At 49.7% G+C, this 21,834-nt stretch overlaps 1 protein-coding gene and 1 long non-coding RNA gene across 2 annotated transcripts in view; one reads left to right on the top strand and one right to left on the bottom strand.

Annotated features, from left to right (window-relative positions):
• The first annotated feature begins 597 nt into the window (after window positions 1-597).
• SIAH2 (siah E3 ubiquitin protein ligase 2) lies at window positions 598-20,874 on the top strand. The gene is made up of 2 exons (XM_043874391.1): window positions 598-2,043; window positions 19,298-20,874. Exons 1-2 carry the CDS (start codon window positions 1,618-1,620, stop codon window positions 19,853-19,855), a joined length of 984 nt encoding a protein of 327 aa, XP_043730326.1. The 5' UTR covers window positions 598-1,617; the 3' UTR covers window positions 19,856-20,874.
• Window positions 14,421-21,834, bottom strand: part of LOC122675513 — a 50,137-nt gene continuing 42,723 nt past the window's right edge. Inside the window, exons 2-3 of the long non-coding RNA XR_006335288.1 lie at window positions 17,374-17,563; window positions 14,421-14,554 (exon numbers count right to left, since the gene is read on the bottom strand). This is a non-coding gene — a long non-coding RNA (uncharacterized LOC122675513). The remainder of the gene's footprint in view (window positions 14,555-17,373; window positions 17,564-21,834) is intronic.

Genomic DNA, 21,834 nt, shown 5'->3' with positions numbered 1-21,834 from the left:
GGACAAATTTTATTCACTGATACTCATTAATATTATTAAACGTTCTTTAATACTACTTTTTAAAATTAACTGCTAACCTTTAAGCCGCTCTTATGATGGGCCAGGTTCTTGGCATATAACAAACTCATTTAATTCTCACTATCCCACCCAAAAGATAGGTACTGTTTTTATTCCACTTCCTCAAATGAGGAAACTGAGGCACAGAGAAATAAAGAACCTGTCCAAAGTCACACCGGTGGTAAGCAGAGGCCCATTTTTCACCTAGTCTTTACCACTGCCTCTGCTATCACCTGAGTCCCAGCTACATAGCTCATTGCCTCAATTCCAGTGTCAGTGGGTCAAAGTTGCAGAAAAGCAATTCAACTCCGTTCGCTTTAACTTGTGGCTCTCTCTCCAGGGCTTAGGCTGAGCGTGTGGGGCCAGGGCCCACATCCTGCCATCAAAGTCTTGGACTTCCGCGGGATCTAAAGATGCGTTGTACTGGAGCATCATCCACTGTCTTCCGGGGGTTCCAGGACCCAAGCCACATTTCTGGCATTCTTCGATTCTGGCGATCTCGAACTCCTTTTAGTTAACTCTGTCCGTGAACTCCCTCCCTGGCCCTCTAGCAAGTCAGAGGCGCTCAACTCAATTCAACGAAGGCTTTGGCAGGTCCGACGGTCAAAGACTAGTTTACCTCCTCTCCCCCCCGGGAGGAGCAGGACCAAAGTGTGGTCCAAACACATCCTTAACATCCCAGCACTAGGTCCTGCGCCCGCTGCAGACCCATCCCCAGCCCCTTGCCCCGCTCCCGCCCAAAGCTCTGGGTCCTGACCCCGCGCTCCAGTCTAAGAGCCGCCCTGGCCGCGGTCACGCCTCCCACTCGCGCTGCTGACTCAACCCGGCGAAGAGAAACCTCTCGGCTTTTTCCGACCTGTCCCTGGGCACCCGCGTCCCGCCCCGCCCCGCCCACCATCCAAGCCCCCGCCCCGCCTAAAGTTGTCCTTCGGCTTTGCGCCCGCGGAACGCGTTGGCGTGACTCCCTGGGGTGTGGCCACGGAATTCAGGCGACGCCTTGCCGAAGGGCGGCCCCCTCCGCGGCCCGGAAAAGGAGACCCCGCGCGGCGGCAGCGGCGAGCCGGGCATGCTCACTGGCGCGGGCCGGGCCCGCAGCCCGGGCAGGAAGCGCCGGCGCTAGGCGGTCCCCATCGCTGCCAGCTGGAGTCGGGCGGAGCCGGAGCTCCAGCTCCGGGTGGTTCTGCCAGTCCCCGCGCGCCTGGGCGGCCGCACACGTGTCCAAGCGTCACGTCCGCGCGCGCCCCCGGGGCTTGCGTCAGCGGCCGCTCCGGGAGCGGGTGGGCCGGGGTTCTGCGCACCGCTCGGCTTCGGGGCCGCGACGCCGCCGGGAGGAGGAGTTTGGGGACGCGGAGGGGTGTTCGGAGCGCCGGGGACCGAGGAGATCGTCAGCGCGGTCCGGCCCCCCATCCTGCCCGGCGCCGATCGTCTCCGCTGCTCGGTCCCGGGCTGGGCGCGGTGGCGTTGCCCCGGAGCCTGCCGCCCGCGGGGCGCGCACCGCCTTGACCCCGGCGGCCCCGCGGCAGGCAGGCGCCCTCAGTTCCATGGTTGGTTCGGAGCGCGATGAGCCGCCCGTCCTCCACCGGCCCCAGCGCTAACAAACCCTGCAGCAAGCAGCCGCCGCCGCAGCCACAGCACGCTCCGTCCCCGGCTGCGCCCCCGGCCGCCGCCACCATCTCGGCTGCGGGCCCCGGCTCGTCCGCGGTGCCCGCCGCGGCGGCGGTGATCTCGGGCCCTGGCGGCGGCGGCGGCGGCGGCGGGGCTGGCCCGGTGTCTCCGCAGCACCACGAGCTGACCTCGCTTTTCGAGTGCCCGGTTTGCTTTGACTATGTCCTGCCCCCCATCCTGCAGTGCCAGGCCGGGCACCTGGTGTGTAACCAATGCCGCCAGAAGTTGAGCTGCTGCCCGACGTGCCGCGGCGCCCTGACGCCCAGCATCAGGAACCTGGCTATGGAGAAGGTGGCCTCGGCGGTTCTGTTTCCCTGCAAGGTAAGCCCAGGTGCCAGCCACGCACCTCCGCCCGGCGACCTCCCGGGACTCCTGTGTCCCCCAGCTCATTCGCGGGCGCTGAGATGCAGTGGGCTTCTCTCTTATTAACGGGGGAAAAAAAGTTTACACCGTGTTCGCCCTCCCCCATGCCACCTGTCCACTTTGGGAGCAGCTCTGGGCCGACTGCTGCCCGATCACTGACCCCAGCCTGATTGGCACGCGATCACGCTGTCCCCACCCGGAGCCTGCGTACGCTGCAGACGTGTACTCAGCCTGGGTAGAGCTGGGCCGCCGAAGGAGAACTTGGACCCAGAAGCTGACTGTCTGAGGGGGACAGAGGAGGGGGGAAAAGGAGCGAATTAAACGCACCCTTCGCCAGCGCTGGGCTTGGAAGGACTGGTACTGGATTCCTCCTGCCCCCCGCGTCCGCCTTCTGCGCACCCCTGACACGTGGGAGCCCTCGGGAGTGTAGCTTAAAAAAAAAAAAAAAAAAAAAAGGCGCCTACAGCCTGTTTTCCTCTAACAACAAGAAAACCTTGTAAGCCACGCCTTTCCCTCTCCTAGCCTTCCAAGGACCGAGGAGTTGTGTTATTTTACTAAGTGGGGTGAAAACGAGAGTTGATGGGGAATTTAACTGGAAGGGCACGCAGGAGCTGTTGTTACAGTTCTTTAAAGCCCACCACTTTATTTTTTGTTTAGTTAAAAAATTACCAGTGCTCTTGCAAAAAAAGGGGGGGGAGGGCACATCGCTGAGACAAGTGAAAGACCCAGACGTCTCGCCTCCTTTCCCACCGATGTTAGGTTTAGTATGCATCTGCACGGGTTTTTTTCTAACCATGTATAAATACACTCCCCGCAGCTGAATATAGAATGGTAGATGTTAATGTCAGGAAGGTTTATATATGCACACATAAGTTTTTCTCCAAAAATGGCTTCTGCAGCTTGCTGACTTAAGTCCATCACATATTTTTATATGTCTGCAGCCTACCTCTATCTCATTGTATTTCAAATGGCTGCATAAATTTGCAGTGTGGTCATCCTGTAACATTAGTTTACATCTTTTGGGTAAAAATCTTCAGGAGCAGTTTCAGGAGCAGATAGAGACATATCTATCTATATTACCGCATTATAACCTAGAATTTTACCATACAGTTCATTTTTTTAACTTAGAAATAATGTCACTCATATTTTTGGAGTTTTTTTGGTAAAGCGCCTCATGGGCCATTTAGGCTCTCTTGCATTGATTTCTCTTCGCTGCGGCTTACTTTTATAGGGCAAGGGCTTATTTTTAAATTAAAAATAATCCACCAGAGAACTGAAGCTTGGGACACATGTCAGTAAAATGAGTGATTTAATTTGGTCTGTGCCCTGCCACAAATAGGGTTTAAAATAGCATATTCAAATAAGCGTTTGAAACTGTGTCTGAGCTATGGGTTTTCAGTCAACCTTAATACATTATCATGCTTTGAACCACTCCTCATGTAATGCTTACTAATGCACCCAGCCCAGTAGTAGTTTGTCATTAAATTTAGACAAAACGGTTTCAACATTTTCTTAGGGTCATGAACAAGGAGGCAGCTAGTGATCAAGGGAAGATTTGTTGATTGGTGACATAAGAGTGGCTATGTGAGGTCTGAGATATTTTGTGGAAGCTGGGTGAGTAGGTAGGGGATGCCCCACAGAGTTTCTGGGGAGTCATCTTCTCAGCCCTTCACTTTCCCCTAGGCCTTCAGTGGCTAACAGAAGAAATGACTTCAGATGAATAACATTTTACAAAAATGAGCATTTGATATCAGTCAGCTATCCCTATCTGCCTGACAATGCAGGAGATGCGGGTTCGATCCCTGGGTGGGGAACATCCCCTGGAGAAGGGAATGGCTACCCACTCCAGTATTCTTGCCTGGGGAAGTCCCATGGACAGAGGAGCCTGGTGGGCTACATACAGTCCATGGGGTCACAAGAGTCGGACATGACTTAGTGACTGAACAAGCTATCCCTAATATATTTTTTAAAGCAATATCATAAGAGCATTATGTTGCTTGCTCCCTAGAGAATGGGGGCAGTTATAACATGCTATATGAAGTGTGAAGTTTCACTTTCAGAATCCAGAATTCTTGTTCCTCCTGAAGTATATATTCTTTCCTAATGTGATATGTCTTGAAGAAGAGTTCTCTTGGGAATCAAGGGTATCCAGTGTTTCTGTATATGTCACTGATTTCTAAAAAGGTCCCATTCTGTAAGACTGCAGTTAGACAAAGCCATTGCTTTGCAAGCTGAAATTAAACAAGGTCAACCATCCCCCTACAGACCAGGAACCCAGCTTAGAAAGTGACCTGGGCGGGGGTGGGGGGGTGTCACTCTTGTGTAAATACATACATGTGAGATTTATAAAGCTGGAATATGCACGCCTCAACTTTGATCAGTAATCCAGACTATTGACAGGGGAGCTCAGCCAGTTAGTCTGGATAAATCACACTTGGATGGATACAGAGGCCCAGCAAGCAACTGAGATATTATTTGTGGGGAGGCTGAGATCAATAGAGAGTGGTGAGGCCTGTGGCAGACTTCAGCACAGTGGTCTGCTTAGCCAGCCCTGTGCTTCTCGCTCGCTCCTGGAAGTCACAGGGACAGCCTTGTCCCCACTTGCTCTGAGTCTCTCATGAGCTGGCTCGGGGAAGAAAACCCATGTTGGGTGAAATACCAGAAGCCAGCTCTCCAGAGTTGCCTGGTGCTGCCATTGTTTGCCTGAGAGACTACCTCTGGGAGCCTGATGTCCTCGTCTGTAATGAGGGGATTGGGCTGCTCAGCTTCTAAGGACCGGCAGCTTCTAGAACTCCATGAAAAGAAGGGCGGCTCTGTGGAATGATTGCTGAGGCCCTCTGCGTGCCAGCTCCTTTGTGTGGGTTATCTTTTATGAGTCTACTTTTCTTATTCTCAGGCGAGGAAACATGCGCCTCTAGAGAGGTTAAGAGTTAAGTGACTTGAGATCACACGGCGGACCAGTCCATAAACCTTCATCCTGAAGGCACACATCCTTTGATTTGGAGTCTGAGGTTATACGCGGAGGCTCCAGATCACAACCTGAGGCTGACACCAGTAACAAAGTCTTCCGGCTGGATGAGGTCACCAGATGGACACATCCCCATGAGACAACATAGCTGCCGACTCTGAAGTTTATTGGGAGGAATTTTGTAGGGCTTGGGGGGTGGGAAGATCAGGGGGTGAGGGGGAATAGCTTATACACCCAATATTTGGGGGGACTTCGGTCCAGCTCTGAATCGCTCATGCTTCCATTGGCCCCAAAGTGGAAAGAAAGTGAAGTCGCTCAGTTGTGTCCGACTCTTTGCGGCCCCATGGACTGTAGGCTACCAGGCTCCTCTGTCCATGGGATTCTCCAGGCAAGAATACTGGAGTAGGTTGCCGATTCCTTCTCCAGGGAAGATCCTTCTCCAGGGGATCTTCCCGACCCAGGGATCAAACCTGGGTCTCCCGCATTGCAGGCAGATGCTTTACCCTCTGAACCAGGGTATGAGTTACCAAAAAGCCTCCTTCCATAAGTATGGTTGGGGGGAGGGGGCCACATAATCAAGGGCTAGCGTCCTGCCAGCATCTGTGACAGAGGACAGCACCTGCACTCTTAGCTCGGACCTCCTTTGAAAAAAGGCGCTCTCTCAGAGTGTGGCTCTCTGCCCCCTGGGGTATATTTAGTCCATTCTATGGCTCATGCCACGCCTGAGTAGTTTTGACATCCTGTCCCCTTATCACAAACCCACCATCATCTCTGGAGAGCGTGGATGTAGGGGGAGAAGTGAAGGGTGACACATTGGGGCCCCCCACTCAACAGTGTATTTTAATATCAGCCAACTATTTCTCTCCAAAACCACGAGAAATGCTAGAACACACTCCAGCCCTCTTTCACGATCGGACATTTTCTTTCCACTTTTTCTCTGGGGCTTCCCTGGTGGCTCAGACGGTAAAAGAATCTGTCTGAAATGCAGAAGACCCAGGTTCAATCCCTGGGTCAGAAAGATACCCTGCAGAAGGGGATGGCCACCAGCTCCAGGATTCTTGCCTGGAGAATTCCCCCGGCGGCTACAATCCATGGGGCTGCAAAGAGTTATTTCTGTCCAAAACCATAGGAAATGCTCACATACACCCCAGCCCCCTTACACTATGCGACATTTTCTTTCCACTTTTTTCTTTGGTTTCTGTAGAAGTTTCTGGCAGCATTATCTCCAAATACTGAACTAGAAAGCCTCGTCAGATACTTCTTCTCTGTGATTGGATTATGACAGTGTTTTTTGTATTCTTTAAAAAAACTGAGGGACTTCTGCGATGGTCCAGTGGTTTAGACTTTGTCTTCCAGTGCAGACGGTGTGGATTCAATCCCCGGCTGGGCAGCTAAACTTCTACATGCCTCTGGGCCAAAAAACCAACATTAAAAGAAAAAACAATATTGTGACAAATTCAGTAAAGACTTTAAAATGGTCCACATAAAAAAAAAAATAAAAGAATTCTTACAGTCAGATCAGATAATCCAGTTGGAAGTTAAAATGTGTGGACTGATCTAGTCCAGTGGGGACAAACACCGGCAGGGACAGGTCATGTAAGGGAGAGGGGCATCTGCCATGTGACCTTAGGGTTCAAGCGACGTCAGGGGCAGTGGAGGTGGCTGGGAGTTGGACCACAGCTTTTACTCAACTCTGGCAGATTGGCCAGGATGGGAATGTGATTGCAGCCATGTTAGATCTTTGGATTTTTTCGAGAAAAGTCATAAATGTGCATTTTTTTAAATGTTAAATATCTCGATTTTTTTTAACATTGTCCAAATTCAAATGTAAAGCCAGCACTTGCAGGCCAAACCAACTGTGTCTGTAGGTCAAAGTCCAGCTTCCAGGGTGCAACCTCTAACCTGGTTCTTTCAGAAAACATCCAGTGAGCCTGGAAGTTCTCATCTGACTCTGAGAACATATGAACTCTGGAGTTCTGATAGGTCCTGAGTCCTGACTGTTACAGCTTACTGCCTTTTCATCTTTGTTTTGCTGAGAGAAAATGCCAGCATTCTGGCCTTTGGGAGACCTGAACTGTTGTCCTGACTAGATGTTTGACACTTTGTACAAAGTCAGTCTGTTTCTTTGCACCTGAATGTCTTAAGAGCTGGACAAGATGACTATACTGATGATCTTTTTCTGCCCTAAAATTCTGGAATCTAGTGAGCTATTCAAGAAAAAAGGGGCACCAGTCAGGAGACAGAACTGGGGTCTCATCCTGGCTTTCTGTGATCTCAGTCCTGTCACTTGCTCCTTAGATCTGTCTGTTCATCAGTTACAAAGAACAGAGATGACCTTGAGCCGGTGGGTGCTCTCAGGTCACATCAGCAGTGCTGGCAAGGACTTCTGTGTCACCAAAGCAGATGGAAGGTGGGTGGGATCAGAGCGGTTGCTAGGTGATGGGTGATCAGTCACCGAACAGTCTGAGGGGATGAGCCAATTTGCCAAAACCATTTCAGGGATCTCTTCCGAACCTCAAAAATTCTCCTAAGACAAAATCAGTTACTTGGAAGTTATCCCTTCCATCCTCATTCCTGGCTGAAGTTGACCAGGTTGGCTCATAGAAGCTTGTGCTGGTAAGCACTGGGGTCGATGTGTCTCTGGTGAGGCTCAAGATTTTCCAGAAGACAACGGACAGCCTTTGAGTATAAAATCAAGAACAGAAGCACTAGAATGCATGAAGAGGGTACTCGGAAGTTTAATACTGATTCTACACAGAGTTGGCCAAAGATTTTTCACACGTCACCAAGTCCTAGAACTAGAGTAAATCCTTGTTAGTTAGGATTGATCTTTGGTACAGCCGGAAGGGACGAAAACCAAAAGGTACAGCAGGTCTGACCTATAGAGTCCCCAGCTTAGGATGGGTTAGAATTGCCCTTTTTGTTTTTTTCTTGGAAGCCCTATATAAAGTGCTGTATGCACATGACCATAGGAAGACCTCAATGTAAAATATCTTTAGTGTCCAACTTGTACACTATTTGTGAAATTATGGCATTTCTCATTCACACCCATCAGGTCCTCACTCTGAAAAGGGCACGCAGTAGGTACACATGTGCCAGAGTGAATGCCAGCATTCACCTGAGCATACTTTCTAAAGCTCATGAGAGATGCTGAAAATTCCCTAGCAGAATTTCATCAACTTTGCCCCACACATCCATTCTCCATTTGTTTCTTAAAAACTGCAAAACGGGTATTTTCATTGCCAGTTGGGTAAAAGTTATACTGTAATCCTTTTTATACTGTACAGTGTCCATGAGATAAAAGGTCACCCCCTTCCCAGTTTTTAGCTGTCGAGATGAATGGAAGGTACACCTGCATTAAACGCGTGGGCCTGGGCCCTGTTTTACAACTTTGAGTCAGTGGAGGTGGTGTCTTCAGGGCTTTCCTTCTCCCCCCGCACCCTTCACCTCCTAACTCTGGTAGTCTTGAAGGCAGGCCCTACTGGAGCCTCCTGGTCCCAATCCTGTCTGTCTTTACTGTACTGGTTGGTGACCTCTCCAAGCCTCTGTGGCTCGTTGCTAAAATGGGGTGATGATTGTAGTAGTAATTCATGCGAAGTGCCCAGCACAAAGTAAAAACTAAATAAACATGCACAGTTAGAAACTAACAGAAAGCAAACGAGTGGGGTCTGAGGTCAGGTCCAGTTGCTCAGTTGTGTCCAACTCTTTGCCACCCCATGGACTATACAGTCCATGGAATTCTCTAGATCAGAATACTGGAGTGGGTAGCCTTTCCTTTCTCCAGGGGACCTTCCCAACCCAGGGATCGAACTCAGGTCTCCGGCATTGCAGGCAGATTCTTTACCAGCTGAGCCACAAAGGAAGCCCAAGAATACTGGAGTGGGTAGCCTATTCCTTCTCCAGGGGATCTTCCCGACCCAGGAATCGAACCAGGGTCTCCTGCATTGCAGGTGGATTCTCTACCTGCAATGCAGCTATCAAGGAAGCCATTAAAAAAAAAAAGGAATCTTTTTTTTCTCCTATCAGTTCTCCCATCGAGCTTCTCTTTCCTATTCCTAGTGTCATAGGGTTTCCATAGCGCTAGGTAAGTTGGCTCTGGCATTGGTTTTTCAGTGATGAGAGTTTTAAAAAATTTCTTTAATGCTTTTAGAAGGGAAACCTGCTTAGATTAGGGAACTTCTTTAATGCATATATTTTGTTTTTAAAAGTTACGATCTTTTTTTAATGTAGAACACACAGGAGATTTTAATTTGATACTGTTTTCTTTAATCCTGCCCACCTAGAATAACCACTATACCATTTTTGCACATGTCCTCGCAAACTTACCTCTACGTCAAAACTTACAAGCCAGCAACAACAGCAACAAAAAAAACCAACAATGAAAAACAGGTAAAACAGGAAACTCACACACGATTTCATAACCTATTTTTTCATCTAATACATTGTGACTGCTTTTCCACACTGACAAATATTCCTTAAGATCCTGTTTAATGACTATATAATATTACAATTCCATTAACTGTGGAATGTTACGGAACATGATGTTGGTTATGAATGTATCAGTTATTTAATCAAGCCCCTGTTTGTGGTCATTTAAATCATTGTTTTTCTTATTGTGCTTAAAAAAAAAAGTACTGATATAACTGAATCCCTGTGCATAAGAAAATAATTATTTCCTAATGATAAACTCCTAGAAGTTGAATGGTAGGAACAAACAGCATGTGCAGAGATCAGCTTTTGCTCATAAAGACAAACTGCTTTTTCACGTAGAATCAAGTGGGCACTGAGTGCCCATTTCTCTCCAGCATCACCAGCAATGGGTGTTATCCTTTTGCCTACTTTTCCTCCCTCATGTAACATCAGGCCAGAGTTGGCTCCTCCTGATTACCCATTAACTTTTTTCATCAGACCCACCCATGCCTTGGAATACCCTGCAGCCTCAACCCCTCTCTTCCTACAAAAGTCTGCCTGGTCAACCACTGCCTCCCCTCCCACCCCACCCTTCTGAAACTAATTGTGGAGACAGACATGCCAGCAGAGCCCTTCTGAGGAGGAGGAGCAGAGGGGTCTGGAGGCCTCCCTCAGGTGTGGCGTCAGAGCTGTATTAAGGAGGGTGAGCAGGGTGTCCGCAGGAAAGGAAGGGACGGAATATCCCGATGGGGCTTGTGGGAGGCCAGTGCTTGTAGAAAACATTGTTTACCCGGTCCGAGCTGGGAACATTATCTCGTGTTATCCTCCTAATTACTTCGTAAAGGAAACAGGACATGGTTAACATCCCCCCTAAGAAATCTGCTCGAAATTTGTTAAGTTTGAGGACTTCCCTGGTGGTCCAGTGAGCTTAAAACACTGAGCTTCCACTTCAGGGGCTGTGGGTTCGATCCATGGTCTGGGAGTTAAGATTCCCACATGCTGAGTAACAGAGCACTTGGGGCAGAAACCCCAGAAGGCGCCCTGTAATTCCACACAGTGCTGCGCCTCTGACTGGCTCCGGTGATCTCCTTCCCGTTGCGGGCTCACCAGTAGCTTCTGGAGGGATGGCAGATGCACCCCTGAAGCTGCCAGGGGTAACAAGGATGCCAGGTTAAATCTGAGTAGCAGATAAACAGATGCCTGGAACGTTCTAGGCTGCTTGTGTTTTTATTTGCTAAATCTGGCAGCCCCACCACATCAGCTTCCTTGTGAGTTCACTTGTATCCGCTGAGAAATAAAGCGTCCAGAGGGATGCGGCAGTGTTTGAAGGGGGGGCGGTGAATGTGATCTCGCAGATGGGATGCTGGCAGGAAGGAACGTGTTGAGAAAGGCTGGACAAGGTCCATAAAGCCTCTCACTCCGGTCCAGTCCTACTTTATGGTGCGAAGGGACCTCACGAAACTGGTTCTCCAAGTCCCCGGGGTTGGGGGCGGGGGTGCTGCCTGCTAGCTCGACCTATGGTCAGATGAGAGGTATACTTGGTCAAAAGTCAACTTTTGTTTAACACTTCCAAGATTAAAAAGAAACCCCTGCCACCCTAAGGAGTCTTTGTACGCGCACACACACGCACACTTGCACGCACACACGTCCCCAAGAGCCGGATGTTCTCACATGACTGCGATAATAAGAGGCCAGATTCTCCCACCGAGTCACCTTCGGTAGAGAGCCCTGCCACGTGGGGTCTGTTGGCTTTTTCTTAGGCAACAAGGAGGATTGTTAAGCCCAAGGTTTTCATTAGCATTGCCTTCTCCAGAAGAAAGTGTATAAAGTTCCGCGTCAGTGTTCGCTGAGCCTCACCACTGTTTGACAGTTCAGGCGCTGGGTGACACTGTCTTCTCCTACTGTCACCTCTGAAACTGAGACTGCCCTCTGCTAGTTATGCCTTTGCACTCATAGCAGAGGTGAGGAAGGTGCCATCTAAGTGAAAATCCGCCGTGGTTCTTAGAGGAAAGATGCTAGACAGACAGACGCAAGGTGAGTACTGCAATGAAGTCACAAGAAGAGATGTCACTTCTCCTGCTGCCCAAGTCTGAACTCCTCCACTGGTAATGACAGTCAAGGGCTGATTATTTGGCAGGCAGCTTTATAGACCCACTCCGAGGTGCCAGGGTAGGCAGGCTCAATCCAAGGTCACACAAGACCCTGGGTCCTTGAGTTCCAATCACAGCCACTCTACCGGTGGTTGCAAACACGCTGTAAGCAAAAGGGACCTACAGCCATCAGAATTACAACAGCATCCTGTTTCCCCACCGAGGTAAGGTTTCAGAAAAGCCAGAAACACCCCCATCGAAATGGTTTAGGTAACTAAAGTATGTGAAATGCCTTGGTCAAAAATTACAGAAGTCATTCAACCCAGAATGAATGAAGTCTAAAATGTACATTTTTTTTTTCTTACGTGGTTTCAAGATCTCTTGAATTTTTTTTTTTGTTTTTTTGTTGTGTTTTTTTTTGAATTATTTTTTAATTCTAAGTTCCACAGTTAAGACTTAATTAAAGTAAAAGTAACATGGTGGAGAGCAATCATCTTTTGCAGATAAACCTAATATTTATTCACCTACCAGCAAATAGTGGGTGAACAGGAAGCAGGTGATACATCAGTAAGTCAACAAGCAAAATTAACAGACCCATAAATTGGAAAATAGCCTGGGATCATTCAGTGATATGGGGGGGGGGGGGGAGATAAAAACATTTTAGTCACAAAATAGCTAGCTTGGATTGCTAGAAGTCCTGTTAGAAAGTGGTAAATCTAGACTTCCCTTGTGGCCCAGTGGTTGAGAATCCACCTGCCATCACAGGGGACACGGGTTCGATCCCTGGTCCGGGAAGATCCCACACGCCACGGGACTAAGCTCATGTCCCTCGGCCCCCTGAGCCCATGAGCCACAACCACTGAAGCCTGTGTGCCCTCGAGCCCGTGAGCCACAAGAAGAGTAAGCTCATGCGCAGCAGCAAAGGCCCAGCGCAGCCATCAATAAAAATGAAAAAATGTTAAAGTAAAATTTAAGTGCAACTGCTGGTTAAGATATAAGTTTTACCACTATATGGGTCTAAACTAGGCTTAGCTGCAGTTCCCACTTGATCAAGTCTAAACAGTGTTGAGAAACAGAGCCTTTTATCGTCTGCTCGTCACACCTGTTAATACCGTCAGGATCCATCCTTCCCACTGAACTAACTCTGATTCCATTCATGGGTCGCCTCCCCAGTGCCAAAAGGGGTTTACCTGTTTATGAAAGGGGGTGCAGGTACGGTTCATACCTGGAGCTCCTCTTCCAGATGTGGTCTGGAAGCGAACAGGAGTTTCCCGTGGAGCACTAAGGGTGGTGGATCGTGAACCTGGGAACCATCGTCCAGGGCCGTAGATCTGTCAGGCGCCCACAAACCTCTGGAAGGATCTGAGGAGCAAAAGAGAAGGCCCTGTCTTCTTTGGGTGGGGAGGGGGTCAAAAAAGTGTTGGTAATTATAACAATTGATGTTGTCACTGCCACTAAAATGAGTCCCAAGAGCTTCTAATAAAAGATAAACTATTAGTTCAGTTGCATTTACATGCAAGTATGCATGGGGTTGCAAAGAGTCGGACACGACTGAGCAACTGAACTGAACTGATGTAGTTGAAAGTATATTTTCTTTAAAAAAGAGAAAGAAAAAACTATCACAATAATCATTCAGATCTGCAAAAAGAATCTCTACCCCCAGAAGGATGAATATGCTTAGTCTCTGGGTTTTTTTGTTAATATTTATTTTTATTTATTTGGCTGTGCTGGGTCTTAGTTGTGGCATATGGGATCTTCGTTCCCTGACCAGGGATCCAATCCAGGCCCCATGAGCTGGGAGGTGCAAAGTCTTAGCCACTGGACCACTAGGAAAGTCCCTCTGGATTGTTTCATATGATCTCAGATTTACATGACACTTGGAATAATAGTACAAATTCCCATATGGCCTTTATCCACATTCACCAGGTACCTCCTTTTTGCCCCACTTGTTTTATTGTTTGTGCTCTCTCCATTCATATATGTGTGTATATGTGTGTGTGTGTGTGTGTGTGTGTGTATTACATAGAAACTGCAGATACCCTGTCCTTTTATCCCTAAGTACTTCCTTGTGTTTCTCCTCTAAAATCAAGGACATTTTCTTGTGTGATTATGGTACAGTTATCAAAATCAGGAAATGTGATATGGCGTAGATATTCCTATCTAATCCCGAGTCCATATTCACATTTCAGTGGTTGCCCCAGTAATGCCGTTTGTAGCAGTTTTGGTTTCCCAGTCCACGGTCAGATGTTAGGTCACCCGTGTGCATCCCTGTGATGCTTACAGCTTATTTAGGTGGCAAGAAAGTGCCGTTTGCTTTTGCTTACCCCAAGACAGGGTCATTTCTTGGGTCTAATTCAGAAGTTTATAAGCATCAACAAGTATCTATGGTGTTTTGTTTTTCTTGAGATGGTCTCATTTGAGGCACTGGCAGATAGCCTGCTGGGACACGTCACTGTTTCCTAGGAGGTAAGCAGGTGGAGGCAAGGTGGTTACCGCACAGTCCCCGGAGGGACCTGGCTGGTTCCCAGTGCGTCCAGTGTCGTAGACTGTTGATTGCTGAGAGTTCAGCAAGTCGTCCTTAAATTGCCGGGACTCAGACTTAATAGCTGAAAAAAAACTTGTTCTAAACCAGTCATGGAATCCACGACCTTCGCTAGCACCCAGGCTAAGAATTCCGTTTATATACTTATTCCTTAAACAAATACAATATGCCTGTGTTTCTTGAATAAACACCAGGCGTCTAGCATTTGCCTGTGTCTCTGACGTGCCTCGTCATGTGTGTCTGTGTATCAGGGGTCTCTGTGCCAAAAAGGAGAAAACCTTGTCTAAATTCCAGCTTAAGTAAAACCACCTTCAAACCCCGTGTCCAGGAAAAGAATTGGCACTCTTTACTGCTTTCTGCAAAGACATCAGAATGAGGCACCAGGGTCCCCCGTCGCCTTCTCACAGCGGCAGAACGTGTTGGCACAAGACTTTTGAGCCATCGCAACGTGAAAAATTTCTAAAGGAAAAGTCAGAAGTGTTATTTCAGCCTTGCTTTGCTGGGCCATCTCTCCCCCTGCTCTGCATTCTTCTTTAGCTTTGGGCTCCTGTGTGTAGTCGTGCCTCCCCTGGCCCCCAGCCTAAAGAGGGGTTTACTTAAAGCAAATCCCACCTCGCGCCCCCCGCCCCAGGGGAGATGAGCAGGTATTTCCTGGGGGAGAAATCTCATTTATAACCGCGGATGTGTCCCAGGCCGCAGGTAGCCCTCTGCAAAGCAGCCCAGGTGCTTTATCTCAGAGACAAGTGTGTGCCTCGAAGAACTGGTCGTCTCAAGAAAAACAGGCATCCTTTGAACCCTCCCACCGGTGGGCAGGCCCTGGCCAGAGCGAGAGGAGGGAAACCTCAGGACTTTCTTGCCAGATGCCAGAGAAGGCGGGGAGGGCCTAATTACTGGTTACTTGTTTGCGCTGTGCTGCCGCCTCATTCCTTAGGGATAGCTGCGTTCGGGGCTGTTTTTCTCCTTGCAAACCAGGAAGAAGTTCACATTTGAACCAGTTTCCAGAAACAGCATATCTGCGGACCCTGAGTTTTGAGTATGTTGGGTGGTAGGCTGGGAGGGGCGGGGTGGGGAGGGCAAGGCCAATTTCTTTTTCCGTAAAAGATTGGTTCTTTGACCCCTATTTCAGAGAAGGAGCCACAGAGGATCCAGAAACTCAAGGCTCTCACCCTGGTGTGGCCACGGATGACCACACGGCTGGGATGAGTCATTTTGTAAAACGGGTGGAACCAGCGCCCCAGCCTCCATCCATGCTGCTCAAGCCGTCGAGGTCTAGCTGTGTGTTGTGGCTGGATGATTTCCTGAAGGGCTCCGGGTGGCACCCGCTGGGCAGGGCGGTGAGCAGCCGGCCCGGCTTCCTGCTGTGGCCCCTCCTCACGCCTGGGAGTGTGCCTGCCCGGCCACGCTGTGTCACTCACTGAAATCAGGGGCTCTCAACGCGGGTGATTTTGCCACCCAGGAGACATGTGGCCATGCCTGGCGACACTTCTGGTGGTCATCACGTAGTGGGGGTGGGGGGACTCTCCTGGCATCTTCAAGGCCAGGGATGCCACTGAACACACCTCAGCGCACAGCACAGCCCCCAAACCAAGACACATTTGCTCCTTGTCAGCAGTGCCGCTGCAGAGAAACCCTGGATGTGAACTAAACTGCCAGTAACATCCCGGACGGAACCTGGACCCGCCTGCTCATTAGGTTTTGTCCCCAACGCATGCTCCGCTCACCCCAGGCTGGAACCAGATGGAACTATTCCTTCTGCAGTCTGCCTCCTCCCCAGTGAGGCTTCCCATACCCCCTTCTCCTCACCCTGTCTCCACTGTGAAATCACCCGTCACCCCGCCTGCCCCCAGTCTTCCTTTGCACGCGTACCTGTATCTCTGATGTGTTCCAGCTGTTTACTGTTGCACAGTTCAGCCCCTCTGACAGCAGGCGCCCCAGGGGCGGGGTCTGCGCCACGCGGGGTGGCAGCCCTCCGGGACCCTTGGCCCTCATCGAGAAGACACAGCCCAGGGACCCGTGCAACGTGGGTGTGCTCCTCAGAGGCCCCTAAGCCGTTCTGCAGACTGTCTCAGGGGATCTGCAGACCCCAAAGGCGGGGTCTGATCCCTGCAGGAGCACTCCTAACGCTCTTGATGACAAGAGCGTCATTCCAGAACAGTGGCGAGACTGTCACAAGAATCAGATGTGGCACGAGGGTGCGTGTGTGTGTGTGCGTGTGAGTGCACACATGTTTATAAAGTCTAGATCTTTCCCTTGTCGAGACCATCATCTCTAGTTCGGTCGTCCTGGCAGTGGCGCCGGGGTCATGAAGACACGCCCTCACCCATGACGGAAAAGAGAAGGACTAGACTGGCATTAAAGCGTAGCTTGTTTAGAAAAAGCGGAGTAAGCACGTCACTTCAAGATGGTATTTACTTAAGTTAATAGAGGCTGCAGTAAGATCTTTTCTCACAAGTCACTGTCCACACAGATGCTAAGTAACGCCCAGTCTATTTGTGTAATTTGGGGAGGTACCCTGTCCTCTGTATTTGGGTGGAAGGAAAAGTATGTGACTTGTAAGGCAAACCAATAATTCAGAATATAAATATTCCTACCTGAGTTACACAAGAAAAAGTTCCCGAATGATTGCTTGGTGATAAATATTTGTTATACATTTGACTTGGTGAACCTGAAGCAGTTTGGGGCTTTGGGCGGGGGAAGAGGACAGGTGGTACTTTTTCTGTACATTCTAAGCCAGAGTTCATCTCGTTCCTAGAATTATTCCTGGGCAACTGTGGTAAACAGCCTCTTCTGAAAGGTCTTCAGATCCAAATATTGAGGGTTTGTTTCAGCCAGGAAGTCGGCCAGGTTCTGGGCTAATTTTTGCTATTTTTGTTATGTCGGATATGTATTTTTATTTATTTGGGGGGGGGGCGGGGCCATCACTCCTGCTGCCCCCGACCCCACCCTGGATGTGCGTTTTTAAACACTTGGCAGAAGTGTCTCACCCATCACTCACAGGAGAGTGTCAGAAGGCTCTGTATTCTGAGCCTCACCCTAGATTTAAAACACAGTTAGTAGAGATTTGTTTTTTTTAAAAGGCCTTACACTGCTAGGAACACAAACTATAAATATATCTGGAGAAGTAAATTTGTTCCTTCTTCTTGATTAAGTTTTATACCCATGCTTTTAAAATTAGTCCATGGTTTTCAAAGATGAATAAGCAGTTCCTACAGGCAAAGTATTAATAAATGACAGTGAACTATTTCTGCCAATTTCTACTGAAGACCATTATAACTCACCTTAGGTACGGAGGAGGAAGGAGCTGCATGTTTCTCTGAGTCACCTTCTCCTTCCTTGTCAGGGGAGACTCATCTCCCTAAGGGTGGTGGCGGCCTTCTCTCCTCCATATCTGCTCCTCGGTGACTGCAGCTTAGGGTCTTGTAAGGAGAAGACATTCGGGGCCTGCTTACTGCCTGTGATTTAATTCAGCTGCAAAGATCAGAATTTGACCTATTTAAAAAATTTATAAGGGATTATTCCCCAAGGACGGGTAGGGAGAAGCAGCAACAGCTGCGGGGTTCGGTTTTGTGTGTTCAGCCCTGGACACAGCATCTTAGAAAATGAAGCAGGGGAGTTCCCTGGTGCTCCGGTGGTTAGGACTCGGGGCTTTCACCACTGTGGCCCTGGGTTCAACCCCGGGTCAGGGGACGAAGATCCTGCAAGTCACCCAGTGGGACCAAAAAGAAAATCGATGTGGCCCTACCATCATGCGATGTCTTCATGTCTCAGCATGGGGTGGGGGAACCCAAGTGACGTACCTGCCACTCTGGGCTCGAGGGGGAGGAAGCTGACTTCTGGTTTCACCTGAAGAGGTCATTCAGGTTCCTTATTCTTGACAAACCTACAGCACAGTCCTCTGAGCAAGTGTCTACTGATGGACTCATTCTCCATCTGGTGTCTGAGAATTAGCAGGGTCATTCTCATGAGGTTTGGGTACAGGAGTCTTAATTCCTGTGGTGTGGTCTTTTCTCATGATAGATGTGATTTATCCATCAGGAATGTGCGGGGAGAGAAAGGTTTTGTTCCCTCCCTATTAAGGCAGCGTCTGAAGGGCAGACTTACGGTGTCGGGAAACCCACCCAGGACAAGCGCCCACTCTAGTTCCACTTCCTCCCGGGCCTAGGAGGACCTGACTACCCAGTCACCAGGAGATGAGAGAGGGGCGTGAGGAAGGGGGCTGAGGCCAGTCCAGCGGACTTGGAGAGGAGAGTGAGGCCCTGTCACTGTAAGCTCCACTGGCTGGAACCAAGCTGAAAAGCAGTCTCCTGAGCTCTTGAATGTGATTTCTTTTCCTAAAAAATGTATGTCCAAAGCCCACCCTCGGGGCAGGGATAAAAGGTGAAGAGGGCAAGCTCATGGTTCTAGCAACGTGAGGGGTCTCCAGCCCTCTTCTGCACTGGGCTGGTCACTCCACCAGCAAGAGCAGGGGCCACAGGGCCGCTTTCCCACAGCCCACCTGCTGGTCATAGCTGGAGCCAGGAAGCAGTGGACGGGGCCAACAGGGGGGAATTACACCATCTGTAAAACTGTCGGTGAAAACCAGTCCAAAGATGACATTCATCCTTGTCCTACCCCTGAGCAATTCTATGGCGCTAGTGGTAAAGAACCCACCTGCCAATGCAGGAGATGCGGATTCCATCCCTGGGTTGGGAAGATCCCCTGAAGGCGGGCATGGCAACCCACTCCAGTGTTCCTGCCTGGAAAATCCCATGGACAGAGGAGCCTGGAGGGCTACAGTCCATAAGGTCACAAAGAGTCGAGCACAACTTAAGTGACTTAGCACTCAATGCACACCAGCAATTCTAAATTCTTTTTTTTTAATTCTTTAAACTCACAGAAAATAAGGGGAAAGCCAGGTTTTCTAGGGCTGGCTCCACAATTTTGTTTGAAACATTTGTAAGAGTGCTTGAGTTCTCACGTTTTCAACAATGTTGGAACGGGGGAGGGAATGCAGCTCATTCCCGGCCGGGATGGGCCCCTGATCTTACGCATGGCAGTGCTGAGGATGAGTAGGCCCTGAGACTTTTCAGTCTGCAATATGTAACTCGCCTGGAACGAAAGTCGTTGAGACAGAAATGCCAGTTGAGTCTGGAAAACCTGAGGTTTGCAGCCTCCGCGGTGGAGGAGCCCCGTGTCTCACTGTGCCGCTCTCTGTCCCCGCAGTACGCGACCACGGGCTGTTCCCTGACCCTGCACCACACGGAGAAGCCGGAGCACGAAGACATCTGTGAATACCGGCCCTACTCGTGCCCTTGTCCCGGTGCTTCCTGCAAGTGGCAGGGGTCCCTGGAGGCCGTGATGTCCCATCTCATGCACGCCCACAAGAGCATCACCACCCTTCAGGGAGAAGACATCGTCTTCCTGGCCACGGACATTAACCTGCCGGGAGCCGTGGACTGGGTGATGATGCAGTCGTGCTTTGGCCATCACTTCATGCTGGTGCTGGAGAAGCAGGAGAAGTATGAGGGCCACCAGCAGTTCTTCGCCATCGTCCTGCTCATCGGCACCCGCAAGCAGGCCGAGAACTTCGCCTACAGGCTGGAACTGAACGGGAACCGGAGGAGGCTGACCTGGGAGGCCACGCCCCGGTCCATCCACGACGGCGTGTCCGCGGCCATCATGAACAGCGACTGCCTGGTGTTCGACACGGCCATCGCGCATCTTTTTGCAGATAACGGGAACCTGGGCATCAACGTGACTATTTCTACATGTTGTCCGTGACGCACCGACGTGATTCGGGCGTGGCGCGCTCTGGTTAATAAAGGTTTTTACAGGTGTTTTATATTCACAGTGTCTTCACAGGTCAGGACCCACAGCTTCCCCGTGTCCTGTCTGAACGGCAGCTTCCCATCCGGCACTGGCCCAACGAAGTTCATTAAACCGGGACAGAGGAGGCTGGCCGGTTAGTCGTTTGGAGGCCACCCTATGATCGGAAATCAACTTGATTATTAAATTTTACTTCCTTCCTGAACAGCACCTGACAGGTTGCGCGGGCTCCTCCAACACCAGGATGTTTGTTAGGAATTGGAGGCTCCCTCTTGCCTCCCTATATTGGTCCCTCCACGTTGACGAAAGCACAGTGACTCTAGCAGAGTCCTTAACTTTGCTTTTATCTTGTGTTTAAGGAGGTAGCAATTGTTTTACTACATTTTAAAGAGTGTTTCTCAAACCGGATGGCTAACCAGGGTGCGTGGAATCAATGGAGTGCTTATCTGAAACATGCAGTTTGGGGAGCCTGCGAATTTAACAATCTCATCAGGGGATGCCTTCCAACAGTAAAGGTTGAGAATTACTGGGTTAAATTGTGGGAAAGGGTCCAGATTTTAAAGGTGCTTTCCAATTACCCTCTACTGATTTGTCTGTCTTTCTACTATTTCATCCACACACACCCCCACTCCCAGATTGAAACAAGAACCACAGATCCCCACGAACACAGTCCTGAGATCTAGTCACTCTCTTGTGTTTGGGAGGGACTGCCTAGGAAAGCGAGAAGGGTAGCCATTGATAGCTCTCACGTAGTTAGTTTTCGCTCATCACTAGTACAAATGACCTGTGTACACCTGGCTTCCCTCAGAGGCCCTCCTTAACTTAGATGGTGGGGAAGACTAGATCAGCAGACTTGGAAAAGCTTTATAAACAGTGTCATATGCTTGCTATTTAAAGGTATGTGTTGGGTTTGGTTTGTTGGTTTTTTTTTTTTTTTTTCCACATTCACTTTAGTTTTTTAATAAATATTTTTCCAAAATGAATATTCTGCTTCATCTTGAGTGGAATAATGCATACTTCCTGGGCATCTGCTGTGTGCAGGCACCATGAAGCTTCACCCCTTCACCCCCAGCACCCCTTGGAGCTCTGTTTCTGTGTGAAGAAACAGGCATTTGTCCAAGAACACAGCACAGATCGCTGGCACCGCTGGGGTCTGAACTCACTTCTCTCAACCACAAAGTGTCATGGGTGCGGCAGGTCTCCTCCTTGGAGTGGTTCCTTCTGCCTGACAGTGCCTGGGGGCTTGTGGATGGAGAATACTTTTCCTGGTTTACAGAATCAGAAGGAAGAGGTTTGGCTGTGATGTCCGGAGCACTGGGTTTGAGCCAAGGTGACCCGCTCCCCTGATCCCAACCCTGAACTCTCAAAGGAATTCACAGTTTTAGCCCCGAAGGCCCGGTGAGGATGGACTGCTTCCCTTAGTGGCCTGATGACATCAGAGAAGCGCCAGGTGGGAGTGATGGCTTTAGACTTCCTTCATACTTCAGGTGAGTTGCAGGGCTGAGCTTTTAGCCAGGAAAGAGTTTAGCAGTTAAGAAATTTGCTAAAGTAACTCACCCTCGAGACTGTTCTTCACATAAAGGTGAAAAGCAGTATGTGTGCACGCTCAGTCGGTTCAGTAGCGTTCGACTCTGTGGGACGCTATGGACTGCAGCCCGCCAGGCTCCTCTGTCCACAGGCTTCTCCAGGCAAGAACACTGGAGTGGGTTGCCATCCCCCTCCTCCAAGGGATCTTCCTGACCCAGGGATCAAACTCGCAGCTCTGATTTCCCTTGCATTGGCAGGCGGGCTCTTTAGCACCACGTGGGAAGCCCCCCCACCCCTCCGCCCGCCTGCCAAAAGCAGCACCATGAATGAAAGGACAGGCTTATAACAGGTCGAGTAAATGAATGAAAACCACAGTTCTTGTCATTGAGAAAGTCACATTTCAAGCT

This window comes from Cervus elaphus, chromosome 19 (assembly GCF_910594005.1).
Source record: "Cervus elaphus chromosome 19, mCerEla1.1, whole genome shotgun sequence".
Taxonomy (NCBI): Eukaryota; Metazoa; Chordata; class Mammalia; order Artiodactyla; family Cervidae; genus Cervus; species Cervus elaphus.
Note: the sequence above shows the minus strand (reverse complement) of the source record. Positions and strands in the feature narration are given on the sequence as shown.

Coding starts and splice junctions, on each gene's coding strand:
- SIAH2 (XM_043874391.1), top strand. CDS start 1,618: ATGAGCCGCCCGTCCTCCACCGGCCCCAGCGCTAACAAACCCTGCAGC. Junction 2,044..19,297: donor CGGTTCTGTTTCCCTGCAAG/GTAAGCCCAGGT, acceptor CTGTCCCCGCAG/TACGCGACCACGGGCTGTTC.